A 14,877-nucleotide genomic window follows, 5' to 3' on the forward strand; every position below is an offset into this window, starting at 1 on the left:
CAAGGTGGGGTTTTTTTTGTACTGTACTCTTCCACAATGTATGGTAAAGCATAAATGCATTAACCTTACTTTATTTCTTACAGCCTTCAGCAGCACAGATAGCCTTCCATCATTTTACAAAGAGGAAAAAATGACAATCAGAGGTTTTCTGTAATCCGAATTTCTATTAAAATATTGTCAAATCAGGGGGTAATTTGAAGCGCTTGAAGCATAGTTTATAGAAAACTATAGTCTTTTGTTCTACTCGTCGACTTCGCAAAGGATTGTAAGCGTTCCTTTGAAATGACGTCACACACTACTCCCGGTATCACCTCTACCTGCAGCTGAGTTTGGCGCCGGGCGCGGTGGCGCGTGCCTGTAACCCAAGTCACCCGGAGGCTGAGGTTGGCGCTCTATGTCGAACGGGAGTCCGCACTAAATTCAGTATCTATATAGTTAGTACTCATGGGGTAGCCTGGGCCCACCAGGTCGTCTACGGAGGGCAGCAGTGGCCCAGGTCGGAAAAGAAGCAGCTCAAATCCCCGGGGCCGTCCCGTAGTGGGATAGCGCCTGTGAGTAGACTCTGCAGTGAATCCTTCGCAAGACATCACAATCCAATTTGTATTATTTAAAAAAAAATATCTGCTTTATGGTGAGAATTGCTTCTACAAAATGTTTAGCGGACATTTTTTTTTAAATCTAAACAGTAACCACACGACCAATTTAAATCAGGTGTTTTTCTGAGAACTATACTGGCTCATACTGACGAAAGAAATGAATAACATAATGCAGCGGGGCTGTTGAGAGCAACATTTATTTGAGGACAAGTAACTGCCAAAGCTCTCCAAACTCAATGTTCAGATTGCAGAGATGAATAGCATAATGCAGCGGAGGGAGCCTGTCAAAAAGCCCAGGTCAAAGAAGTGGGGCATACTGAGTTGCTTCATAGCAGTGGCCGCAACATTCAAGTAGCCTACCCCTGTGACCAACGGCTACTTAATTGTGAGACATCTAAGGCCTATTCTCATTTGAAACGTTTGGAATAAAATACTGACCCTGTCCATGTGTCTTAGAGTAAATTTAAAGAGTGAAAACTCGATGTCAAAGCCACAGACATTAGGAGGTGGTGGGCAAATGCTGCTCTCTGCTGGAGTGTACTGCTACACAAAGGAATACCAAATAATGCTATTTCAACCACACGCTATTTTATGGACTGATTTAATCACGTTTATTCCTCCACATACCAATTTATAGAAATGCAAATCGACAATGAGTATGTGTTCTAAAACATTTGACCGGCAATGTAGATAAAAGCTACAACTTTACATACTACAAAAAATCAGCATCAGAAATTGATTTTGTGGAGTTTTTCAAAAACAGGTATGGTATTTGGTAGGGGGATCCCCTGGATCCAATCTTACCCAACTGTCATTAGAAATAGGGTCCGCATAGAAATAGGCTATAGTCCTAAACATACACAGAGTAAAAGCTATGTCAGACACACAATTAGTGAATGCATCAACACCTGCATGCATTATCAATCACTGTGAAGTTGTTTCCTGTCTCAAACAATTTTAAATCTTATCACTGTGAAGGACCTTGTCTGTTTGTTGACCTACTAACACCACAGTTAGTCAATATGTTCCTGACAAGGCCTATGTACACATCTTATCTCTGACTAACCCGTTCAAGAGTGGAGATTTCCACAAGGGATTTTCATTAAGGGTTTTATCTGGAGACATGGTGGCTTTATCATAAACGGAATGACACATTTTTGAGGATACATTATTATCATGTCTTCAACAAGTGGGCCTAGATATTAAGAGAAGTATGGGTCGTATGATTTTGAAGCCACTTGCAGTTCATGGAAATGCCATTGGAGGTCGGTAGAATACAGCAAAAAGAGAGGCTGAATAGCGTAATGAATAGTGTTCTTCTTGCCATATATTTTCTTGAATGGAACACATTCTCTTCAGTACTTTCATAATCCATTGATACCCTCGGAGACATTGCCAGTTTGGTTTGCGCACATAAATACAATATATATAACCTTGGTCCTTTGTCTTGAAAATTGAAAATTGCATCTGTGACCTTCGTTGGGAATGTAGAACATCGCCCCAAATAGCTGAACTATTGCTAAGGTGTTTTTAAAGTAAAACAAAATGGCCCCAAAATATTTGCATGTCTGAAATAAATCACTGATCTTCATGTTTACGTGCATAAAAGTTATAGGGGGTCTTAGATAATTGGTTACATTCATCAATAGGCTACTCTCTCAGATGGTTTGGAACGTTATATGACCTCTGCTCTGTTGAATTCTTTGTCCACCTCTTGACCTTTGTCAACGTGTTATTGTACCTTTAAACTTGGCATCCTGTGGCGTTACTTATGGCGGTGAGACACGACTCCTCGGCCGTCGGAGATGTCTCCTCCGTCTCAACGTCCATAGAAAGACTGGGAAAAGTTCTCCAATAAGTAGCCTACATGAGCGTCTGCAAGTGGGCGTGTTTCCCTGTTGATTCAACAGTCTCGGCTCTTGTGTGATGTCGAGGGCGCGAACGCACTTCTCTGGTGAGAAGGGAACGCAGAAGTCTAGCTCTGACGCGCAGTCTATCTTCAGCTCTTGCTGTCTAAAATCGCTTCATTGCGGAGAGGGCTTCGAAACATCTTTGGGACACTACCACCATGGACGCATTTCAAGTACTATCGTTATATTTGTTACTCATCTTCATTTGGAATATACCATGTTTTCAGTCAGCTGCCATCATATCTCCCTCTGTGCCAAGGAGAAACAAGGGAGCCAAGATCCTTCATGATGGACAAAGGTCAACCAAATTTCCCAAAGAGATCTTCGCATCTTCTCCAATCTTAAGCCATCACCGAGAAGATTTTAATAAGGACGCAATTGTGCCCCACGATTACATGCTCTCCATATACAGGACGTATTCGGCTGCAGAGAGACTCGGACTAAACGCAAGTTTTTTCCGCTCCTCAAAGTCTGCAAATACCATAACAAGTTTTGTGGACAGAGGAACAGGTTGGTCTCAACTAAAATGACTTAGCTATGTAGCCTACTACTACCGTTGCATACGACCAAGTGAGAATCTTGCTACATTTGTTCTAGATTTGCACACATCGCTGCAGCCATGGTATGCATTTTTTAATCTGAAGAAGAAAAAAAAAAAACAGCTCCTTTCACAATAACATATACTATTCATTTTTACAATGGCTCTCTTATTGAATGAAATGCTGGAGTTGCAAGTTGAAATGTGGAAAAATGGTGTTCCTGTTCTACTCTTGACCCACAAAGACTGCCATAAAATAACCACAACAAAATAGTGTGCTGGCCTATCAGTCGATGGTGCAGGTTTAGAGGTGATCCAATCTAAATATGTAACAGCTGGAATTGTAAAATGTACTATTAATTAATGCATAAAACGATATTTCACAAGCTAAAGTGCAATTATCTTGTCAGCCTCAAAGTTGTTTTAGTTGCACTGGAGCTTTTATCACCGTTTATGATTGACGCATTACGTTTTGTTGTCGCATTCAGTTCCATTTGAGCCCTTGGGACACATTTTAAAGAGCCATAGGAGTACATCAATTTTGCAAAGTATGAAGTTATATTACACTTACATTGACCCCCAGGTTACACGACAATAAAACACTAATTGAGGCCCTATCTAAATGAAGGTAGTAAATCATTCTCTATGGGTCCCCGCGTGCACCAACCCCATCCTGTTCAAACCTTGCCTTGTCGTCAGACTAGACTCGAACAGTGCTACTGATAATCATAGAAAAAGTTATATTTCCAAAGAACTCATGCATTAATTTAAACATTGGTGTAGGACTCAGTGAACACGTCAAACAGGAAATGACAGTTGGCTTGCATCAAGATAGGAATTAACATTATGTGTTACAGATCGTCATGCCATCAGTGCAATCTGGTTGGCCAACTCTGCAGTTAATAAACTGATATATTAGAATGGGTTAGGGTGGGCTGCAGGTGGGGGGCTGCAGGTGATTAGGGACAGTTAACTCTGTAACCAAGTGATTTGACGGATTTGATTAGACAAACAAAGGCAGATAAACACCAACAAACCCGAACACATGTAAGTCAGCTTTATCTTTAGAGGAGAAATACAATCAGTTAACGTCATTGTTGGCATTATTTCCCATCTGTAACATGGTGAAAAAGCCGCACTTTCCCCCTGATTTTGATTTGATGTGTCACTGGCTCTGACCCTTCTCTGGACTCTCTGAGGGTTGCTTAGCATCGAACCGCTGATTGGAGTATTTGAACTCGTGATCTAATTGAGTGTTCATGTCATAACATATCAAACACTGTCTATTCTCCCATAATGACCCAACTCAGCCAATGGCATATCACCAAAAACAAAGGAAAAAATGTAAGAGCACGTCCTTCGCTATGAAGTGGTTAGTATTTTACTGTGTACCTCGCTGTGCGACCGCCACTTTAATTGCTGAAAATATTTTTTTATTCCGTTCTCTCAACACATTGGTGGTTTCTGTTAAGATTCTACCAGACCCTCGAGTGTTGAGTTGTATTGTATAATAGACTACAACATACTATTTTTTGCACTTTAAAAAGTCCGAATAGTAATACTCAAGCGACAACGTTCGTGCGTAATATATGAATTTTGCGCTTTTTCAGCTATTACGCACAGCTGTTTTTGGAAACACTTGTACGATAGACGACATTTTTGTACAAAACTGAAATGTTTTATATTGTGTAACTTTCCCCCTCTGCAGGTAAAATGAAAACAATTTATGCAAAACAGAATAGGAGACGTCCCTACGTTCGTTATGGTCGCAAGGTCAGACAATAATAAACCAAATGTATGAAAATTACTTTTGGCACTTGAAGTAACTCATTAAAACGCAGATGGTGCTCGCTGGCCTCGGAAGCCACAGCACTAGAAGTCTCCCTCTCTCTCTTTCGCTCCTCTCCTCTTCGCTCTCTTTCTCAGCCTTTAGAAAATCGTAGCCTAAAACATAGAGGAAAGTGTAATATCAATGTTATATGTTGTCCAAAACCTCAGATAATACAACAATAGGCCTAACATAAGTGGTTGACGCCGTATCGTTCATATTTTGGTCAGATAAATATGTAAATTACGCACAGGATCAATTATGTCCAAATGTTTATATTTTACAAGCAAATGAGCTGAATCAAAATGTGTCTCTTAATTTGTCGAATCATATCTCAAAATCAACAAACTGCAATGTCAAGTTCTTTAAAACAGATTCTAACTTAAAGTCAGCATAATCAGGCCAAGCACTTTTGAACTGGGAATGTTGTCGTTGGCAAGAGGAGATGTAATATAAGCGGGGAAGTATTTTAATGAGGAAGAGGGGAATTCAGAACTGTTAATTATTTGGTGACCTTGTATACGATTTGTTTGAGGTCTTATAAAAAACCTTAATGCAGACCATACGTGCAAATTACTGAAACAAACACAAGGTTTCACTCTACTTTTACTATTAAACTATGCAGGGTTCACAGAGGGGGGAAAGTATTGGCAACCAAATTCAAATATCTATTTCGAATAAAATCATATTATTTTGAAATATGGCATCTATGTTGGATTTGTACATTAATAGCCTACACACAGGGCGCGATTGTTTAGGCCTAGAACAAGCTACCCACAAGTGTTGTTTTTATTAAATAACAAGTTGTTCAGTGCATTTAATTTGATGGACAAATGGTAAACGGAATCACATTTAATTGATATTTCCGAAGACCACAGATTGATCTGTCTTATGTAGGCCTAGTATATTCCTGTTATCGTGAATGCTAAATAAAATCGCATTTTGTTTGGGCAACACATTTTTTCATGGTAGCCTTAAAAGTAAAAGTAAAACAGATTCGTTTTTACTTCAGCCTATTTGAGCATTTACCCTATTATGCCTATGTATAATTATATTTGACTTGATAAAATATGACGAAAATCTAAATGTCTCGTAAGTAATCGAGCAATCTTTAGAAAACGGTGTTTTAAAAGCTCTAATGTATTTTATGAAACCTTGTGTTTAAGATATAAAAAACACTGCATACCTCCAGTAAACCCTTTACAGCAGAAATGAACAATATTCTAACTTATATGAGAGCACATTGCTTCGCTGGGATCAAATATGTGTATCCTAGGCCTAGTGGGTCTCGAGCAGGGAATAATATATGAATTGTGTATTGTTCAGTTGAGTGTACAGTAACCTATATCGCCTTCGGTCGGTTGAGTCCGGCAGAATCCCCTCCCGTCATATCACTAGGCCCCTCGTTTCTATGCTCCACAACTTTGATAATCGTTTCAGAAATAATTTTTCCCAAGCAAAGAATAATTAATAAACTGGTTTGATAAAATATCCACTAATTTAATCAGGCTTTTCGTTTAGTGATGATAGGCCTACATTGAAAAAGCAAAGTATTCTCTGAAGTGATTCATTTGGGGGTGTTATTAGAAAACAATAGCCTACATTAACATAAAACAATTATGATAAGATTCAATTGACAATTCAATTGAAGTTTGCTTCCGAATTTCACATTTCTCCCCATAAGAATGAAAATACATAGGCTATATTTCGAGTCTTATCTAATAATAAAAATGTACAACATTTAAAGTACAGAGCAAAATTATAGGATTATAGGCTACTGAACGGTATTTTGCACATCGAAAATGTAGCAAATCCAAAAGGACAGTGTGGTACAGAGAGAGAGAGAGGGAGAGAGAGAGAGAGAGAGAGAAAGAGGCAATTGCCAGCTGTTGTATTATGATCACAGGCTTAGCCTACAATATTCAGGCTACTGTCTCAAAAATGATATCTTACTAACATGGAAATAAAGTTCATTCAAACAGGCGACACCTCATCATATTAGGCATAATGGGAAAATGTAAATAATTCATTATTATGGTAGTTGTTCTGCTAAGTTTGCATCTGTTGATTATTGATGTTAAGAGTGAAGATGTTTATTATACAGTACCAAAAAATTATAATGCACCCTTTCTGCTCAGAAATGACGTGTCAGTCGTAGTTTGTCTCAGCTCGACTTTTGAATGGGCACTGAAAAACAAGAAAGAAGGCCAGTGGATCTGGCCTCTTTGTGAGAATGTGAACCCTCCTCCTCCCACTCCCTCTCCTGAACACTGTACACCCTAAGTGAATCTGACTGCAATTATTTCTTTTTATCTTGCAGACGATCTCTTGCACTCTCCTTTGCGAAGACAAAAGTATCTGTTTGATGTCTCAACCCTTTCAGACAAAGAGGAGTTGGTTGGAGCTGAATTAAGGATATTTAGAAAAGTACCCGGGGATTTGCAAACGTCCCCGACAGGTCTCTATGACATTCAATTACTCTCCTGTCGATCAGAACGGCTACTGGATGCAAGATCCCTTGATCCTCTGGATTCCCGAAAACCAGGATGGGAGGTTTTGGACGTGTGGGAAATGTTTAAAAACCGGTATCACTCCGCCCAGGGGAGCCAGCTTTGTCTCCAGCTCAAGGGCACTCTTGGTAAATCAGAAATGGAAATCGATTTAAAACAGATGGGATTTGACAGAACCGGTCGAACTCAGCAAGAGAAGGCCATCTTGGTGGTTTACACCAGGTCCAAGAAAAGGGAGAACCTGTTCAACGAAATGAAAGAGAAGATCAGGTCTCGCGGATCAGGGAGCAGGTCGGAGGAGGAGCGGGGCCTGCGGTTCAAAGCCAGGCGCCGACGGAGGACTGCATTGAACAATCGGCATGGGAAAAGACATGGCAAGAAGTCCAAATCTAGATGCAGCAAAAAGGCTCTGCACGTTAATTTCAAAGAGCTAGGGTGGGATGACTGGATCATTGCGCCATTGGATTACGAGGCGTACCACTGTGAGGGCGTGTGCGACTTTCCTTTGAGATCGCATTTAGAGCCAACAAACCATGCCATCATTCAAACTCTCATGAATTCAATGGACCCCAATAGCACACCTCCTAGCTGTTGTGTTCCCACCAAACTCAGTCCCATCAGCATTCTTTACATAGACTCGGGCAATAACGTTGTGTACAAACAGTATGAGGACATGGTGGTAGAGCAGTGTGGCTGCAGGTAGCGTCCTTTTCTTCTGCGTATTTAAACCCCGCAAAATCAAAGATAAGTCATTCGGTCCAGGTCAGTATATGAAAGCTGTGGCATATCTTAAGCATATAGACCCATGCGTTCTTGCCATATCATGGTGCGCCTAAACTTCACTCAAAAGGGATCCGCGAGAGACATTATTTGTAGTGTAGGCCTATGCAAGCATATTTATTTTGGTCAAATTTAAACTCAGTACCATCTCACATAGCCTTAGATGTCCAATTGTTGTGTTAAACTAATACCTACTCTTAGCCTACATTTCCGTCCATCTGATATGTTTTTCAAGAGCATAGTGTATTGTTTTGCGAGGCCCGGACATGGATAGACACGTCGTCATAAACCATTAGTCCGCAGTAGAGGAGTGGGTATCAACATGCTAGTGATATGCTATTATTTATCATTTTCTGAGCAGACTTGGAATTGTTGGTCTTCCATCAGTGGATTCTGTCCGAAATGGGCACAGTGGAATGCACCTGTTCAAACTAGGCCGCAGTCACGGGATAGCCCTTGTGCATTGTTGCAGCTCCCTGCAACGGTCTTGCGAAGAGGACTCATTTGTAGCGGGTGTTTCCAGGCTCACTGCCAGTGTCCAGCTGAAACTATCGAGCTCTTCTGATGCGTTATCAATCGGCCCTAGCACCCCCCCCCCCCCCTCTCTCCAATCTCTCTCTTTCAAATCTATTTCTCTCTCTCTCTTTCTCTCTCGCTCTCTCTCTAAAAGGTGAATGTAATCTACCAAACACACAATGGGCTCTGAGGAAAAGAGATAGCGCAGGTATGCCTACAAGAGATTTCCCTGTGCGTCAGGTTTCATCAGAATGGAGTGCGCGCTCGAGTCATCACAGCCTGCGGGCAACAAATGCAAGACTAAACAGACGATTCTAAACATGGGCTCCATGGACATAGGCATTCATATTGTGCCTGCCATTGACAGCTGACTGTATTTCCATGACTTGCTGAAGGCACAGTGAAAGGCAGTTGGACCCGGTTGGGCACAGGAGCACGTGGGGACACCAAAGGCCACGTTAAATAATCAAGACAAACATTTGCATCTTCAACGTCTGCATCTTTACTAAAGGCACTTCCACAACTGAGTGCGCCAATGTCATGTAGTCAGGAAGAACACCCTTTTCATGATAAATCGACTGACAAGAAAAGACTCGCAAACGAGATATTTAAATGCACATTAGCTTTGAATGCACTGCTGTTCATTATTTGAGCTGTAAATATTTGTATAGTTAAAACTTTACAAGTGCAACTTATGAAGAAATGACAAAAGGCATTTCTTTGTAAATGTACATACTTTAAATGCACTCAAATCGTTATAATATCTATTCTATAATAATTTTATTAATTGTGATGTACAGAGTTTCATGATAATCATATATTTCTTACATTGATGAGAGTAATTTAAGCTGTATAAAAAATGTTGAGGGTGCAAATACCATTATTGATGTCTACCTCATAATTACCTAGGTTCTGAGTTCTGAGGTGCATTCAACTGTGTTAAAATCTTTTGAAATGATATATGAAATTATACATTTATATAGGCCAATATATATATATATATATATATATATATATATATATATATATATATATATATATATATATATATATATATTAATGGATATTATTCCACACTATTACTGTACTAATAAAGTGAAGAACAAAACATCCAACACTCTTGTACTTCGGATGACTTAACTCCCCTCTTTAATTTCCCAGAAATCTGCTGAGTTGATCCGCTGTGACAGAGTGAGACTGTGTTGGACAGAGAGAAAACATAGTTTTTAGGTGATTTGTAACTCTGCTTGTTTCTAATGAAGTTACAGATATGAGTCACCCTAATTACAGTACCTAACGTTATTGTACATATCATGCTAAATCAAGTGGTCTACATTGGATTTGATTTGAATAATGGGAAAAATTCACACTTCAATCAGACCTTTGTGCATTTTTTTCATGTTGACCAAAATAAGAAGTGAGAAGAATGTCTCCTTTGATAATTGGATTATATTAACTATGGAAAAAGAATCACTTGTTTTACCCTTTCTTTCAAAGCCTGTATATAAGCAGATATGCTGTTTGTTTGTATAGTGTTCTGTTGCTCAACCCTATCTATGCATATTTCATTAATATCAGTCTTATCGGATCACAATGAATCCATGATGTATTTCCAAATTTTAACCATTAAATGTGCTTGAATTACAAAACTAGCTTTTAGCAAAGCATGGTGTTTTATTTCTAGCAGGGGATACAGATCATTCTACCCATGTAGGATTATAATTAGTGCTGCTGGTTACAGTACCGAAGCTCTTGACTTTGAGAGTTTTATAGTTGTTTTAGAACTCATGCAGTAGAACTCAGTGGTGGTGACAATGGAGTTCAGCTTTCTTTAAAAATGTATGCAATGTAAACAAATCATTCATCTTTATTGGTAGGAGTTGATATACAGTGCCTTCGGAAAGTATTCAGACCCGTTGACTTTTTACACATTTTGTTACTATACAGTCTTATTCTAAAATTGATAACATTGTTGTTTTCCCTCATCAATCCACACACAATACCCCATAATGACAAAGCAAAAACAGATTTTTAGAAATGTTTGCTAATTTATAAAAAAATAAAATATCACATTTGCATAAGTATTCAGACCCTTTACTCAGTACTTTGTTGAAGCACCTTTGGCAGCGATTACAGCATCGAGTCTTCTTGGTTATGACGCTACAAGCTTGGCACACCTGTATTTGGGTAGTTTCTCCCATTCTTCTCTGCAGATCCTAACAAGCTCTGTCAGGTTGGATGGGGAGCGTTGCTGCACAGCTATTTTCAGGTCCCTCCAGAGATGTTTGATCGGGTTCAAGTCCGGGCTCTGGCTGGGTCACTCAAGGACATTCAGAGACTTGTCCCGAAGCCACTCCAGTGTTGTCTTGGCTGTGTGATTTGGGTTGTTGTCCTGTTGGAAGATGAACCTTCACCCCATTCTGAGGTCCTGAACGCTCTGGAGCAGGTTTTCATCAAGGATCTCTCTGCACTTTGCTCCATTCATCTTTGACTCGATCCTGACTAGTCTCCCAGTCCCTGCCGCTGAAAAACATCCCCACAGCATGATGCTGCCACCACCATACTTCACCATAGGGATCGTGCCAGGTTTACTTCAGATGTGACGCTTGGCATTCAGGCCAAAGAGTTCAATCTTGGTTTCATCAGACCAGAGAATCTTGTTTCTCATGGTCTGAAACTCTTTAGGTGCCTTTGCCAAACTCCAAGCGGGCTGTCATGTGCCTTTTACTGAAGAGTGGCTTCCATCTGGCCACTCAACCATAAAGGCATGTTTGGTAGAGTGCTGTAGAGATGATTGTCACTTCTGCATTGTTCTCCCATCTCCACAGAGGAACTCTGGAGCACTGTCAGTGTGACCATCCGGTTCTTGGTCACCTCCCTGAAAAAGGCCCTTCTCCCCTGATTGCTCAGTTTGGCCTCGCGGCCAGCACTAGGAAGAGTCTTGGTGGTTCCAAACTTATTCCATTTAAGAATGATGGAGGCCACTGTGTTCTTGGGGACCTTCAATGCTGGTTCCCTTCCCCAGATCTGTGCCTCGACACAATCCTGTCTCGGAGCTCTATGGACAATTTCTTCGACTTCACGGCTTGGTTTTTTTCTCTGACATGCACTGTCAACTGTGGGACCTTATATAGACAGGTGTGTGCTTTCCAAATCATGTCCAATCAATTGAATTTACCACAGGTGGACTCCAATCAGTTGTAGAAACATCTGAAGGATGATCAATGGAAACAGGATGCACGTGAGGTCAATTTCGAGCCTCATACAAATAGTCTGAATACTTATGTAAATAAGGTATTGCTGTTAGTTTTTTGTATAAATTTGCAAACATTTCTTAAAACCTGTTTTCACTTCGTCATTATGGGCTATTGTGTGTAGATTGCTGAGATTTTTTATTTATTTAATCCATTTTCGAATAAGGCTGTAACGTCACAAAATGTGGAAAAAGCCAAGGGGTCTGAATACTTTCTGAAGGCACTTTAGGCTATGATTGATCTAATGATACTGTGTAGGTCATGAACTTATTGGAAGTCATAGGGCTCTCTGCTTCAAGCCACAGGATCATTTAGTGTTTTCACTAACATGTAAACAGACAATGAGTGTTATTGTTCAGTGTTTTGCCGGCTCAGCGCTATGCTAAAACTATGTTAACATGTGGTGGCCATTCAAGTAGAAGGAAATGCATTGACTGTCACTGATATAGTACTGAATGGATGAACCGCAGCGATTTCCCAATGAATTAGCCACCCCCCTGGTTCAAGTTTACTTAACACTTTAATGTTTCCCAATCTGAGGATGAAAAAAGTTTGAAAGCAGGGATTGCTTCCATATAGGCTATCGACCTTGGCCTGGAAACAATTAGGAAATGGCTTTGAAATGTTATACGTTGTCCAGGCTCTTGTACAGTATCATGTCACTCCCCACATGGTTGCTGGGGGAAAGAGAGGACACTAAGTGCACTCTTTAGTTGCCCCTGCAAATGACTGACACAGCAACCACTCCCCTGAGCATAACCAAATGGCCCTTCAGGCTATGTCTGTGTGTCAGCATTGAATAGCATCAGGATGCTATGTGGGTAATGCTAGGTACACTAGCTAACTCCCCTAAAGTGCAGTGCGTTGGTGATACCCATAGCATGGTGATACCTTACTAGCAGACGTGCAGTACAAGTGGAAAAGACCAGAGACACAGGTCTGAAAGGAAAGACAAAGTGTGTGACAAGTTGACTGCCATTAGTCAAATGTCCTCTATGCTCTTACCTTACTTGTGAGATTGCGTACGCTGCTTCTGTGACAAATGAGGGCTTGGAATTTCAATTCCCCTTACATTTTAGGTCCCTTTATTTTATTGGATACAGCCATTATATCTCTGGTTTGGATGCTGGGTTAATGGAGGAAGTTTTGAGAATGGTTGCATGCCGATGAAAAGGAAGGAATGCTTTAGTTTAGTCGCCTCAATCATTCACTCATTAGCTTTAATGGTCTCATAAAGAATAACAGGTTTGTCCTCATAGTTGCATAATTGTCTTAGTCACCAGTATGGCGAAGCCATTCCCAAGAGAGTGCTTTGTTTAACATTTCTATCTAATATATTTATTTAACCAATGTATTGGCAAGGGCACAGCTCCTTTTCATCAGAATATGTGGAGAATGTTTAACACAAATAGCCTTGACACCCCACATCTGTGGACCGCTGAGTTGCCTGCCTCTTCATGGTCCATGATGATGCATGATAACAAAGTCAAGATCTACAATGTGTTCCTCCAAACCGTCCGGGAGTCTCTCCAATGTCTAAAAACACAAGTTGGCTCCAATAGAGATAGACATTTCCCCCATACCTAACCCCACTGTTATCAGTGATGTCCTCATAAACTGTGCAGTGAGGAGATAAATCAAACTTAACATTTAGGCTGCAAGCAACTTTTCAGAGAGTATATAGGGAAATGGGCATAGTGAAATATGATATAATTTTTGTTAAGTACGAGAACTCTCATTGTGATTTGTTGAATGGTTGCATTTGGGATGCATGGATAGGGAATGCTTGGACTGTGCAAAGGCCTGAACTCAAACTGTTCATGACACTATTGATGACATCAAATCGGAATTTCTTTATCATGGATTTTCAGTGTCTGTTTCTCCTCTCAGAGATTTTTGTTTATCTCTGGAAAGAGATTCCTCCTTATTCCTTTTTTAAATTCCTTGCATCTAATAGAGCCTGGCTGGGTTGTGGCTCATTCCCCAACCTCCCCCTTTACCTCACAGGCCAGTGCAAGGTGGTTTCTTTCCCTATTATAGAAAATAAATACTCAGAACCCCAGAGTGTGTGTACGCACACACAAATTGTGTTGGTTTAGAGTGTACAAGTATATTTGAATGTGAGAGTGAACATGCATGTCTATTGTATAATGGGTGTTTGTGTGTGTGTGAGCGTGTGCTGGAGGACAGAAGGACAGCAGCATACACAGATGGGCAGATGAGTGCTGCAGAGTAGCGGCAGATGCCTGGACTGACCCCCACTGACACCCTGCATTGAACCACTGGCCTGCACACAAAGGCAGGGGCAGATCCAAACATTAAATATACTTGCTTGTGCCTTAATGCCAGAGGTCCCATTTTGTCCATATACTTCTTTTCTTCTGAGGCAGCCAGTTGAGCGTGTTGAGCGGGGCAACCAAGAGGGAATGGGAGAGAAAAGAAGAAATGAGTGAACCTTTTTCTATCTATCATGATTTTAACCATTATATTTCCTTCAACATGTAATTGACTCACAGGAGACAGTGATGCTGTAAAGAGAGGTGGTTGCCCTTGGCAGCTGCTCACTAAGTAAGAAAAAAAAAAGGAAAGCACAGGAGTAGCATAACAAAGGACTATGGTGTTCCCTCTGATGGGGCATCTGCTGGGCTTCTTTTTTCTCCAGCCCTGCGGAGGTTAGCCAGGACCCTCTGTGGCCCTATGGTAGCCCACCCTACCCCACCATCAGGGGTGCCATCAGGCCCTACGGGGGACAGACTGGCGGACACCTCAACTTCCTTGCAGATCACCTGATAATTGTATTACATCACACCCTTTGAGGCCCTTTTTCCCTTATTATCTATCCTATCTCAATATTCCAAATCAAATTGGAGCATGGATAGATTTTTGCGAGGGGTGCTGTAAATTGGGGTGAGGGAGGGGCTTTTGGAAGACTTGATCCCGGGGGA

At 40.7% G+C, this 14,877-nt stretch overlaps 1 protein-coding gene across 1 annotated transcript; it reads left to right on the plus strand.

Annotated features, from left to right (window-relative positions):
* Window positions 1-2,525: 2,525 nt before the first annotated feature.
* Window positions 2,526-9,660, plus strand: LOC106605054 (growth/differentiation factor 6-A-like). The gene is made up of 2 exons (XM_014200310.3): window positions 2,526-3,016; window positions 7,193-9,660. Exons 1-2 carry the CDS (start codon window positions 2,665-2,667, stop codon window positions 8,083-8,085), a joined length of 1,245 nt encoding a protein of 414 aa, XP_014055785.1. The 5' UTR covers window positions 2,526-2,664; the 3' UTR covers window positions 8,086-9,660.
* The last annotated feature ends 5,217 nt before the right edge of the window (window positions 9,661-14,877 follow it).

The sequence above is a fragment of the Salmo salar genome, chromosome 05 (assembly GCF_965601325.2).
Source record: "Salmo salar chromosome 05, fSalSal1, whole genome shotgun sequence".
NCBI lineage: Eukaryota > Metazoa > Chordata > Actinopteri > Salmoniformes > Salmonidae > Salmo > Salmo salar.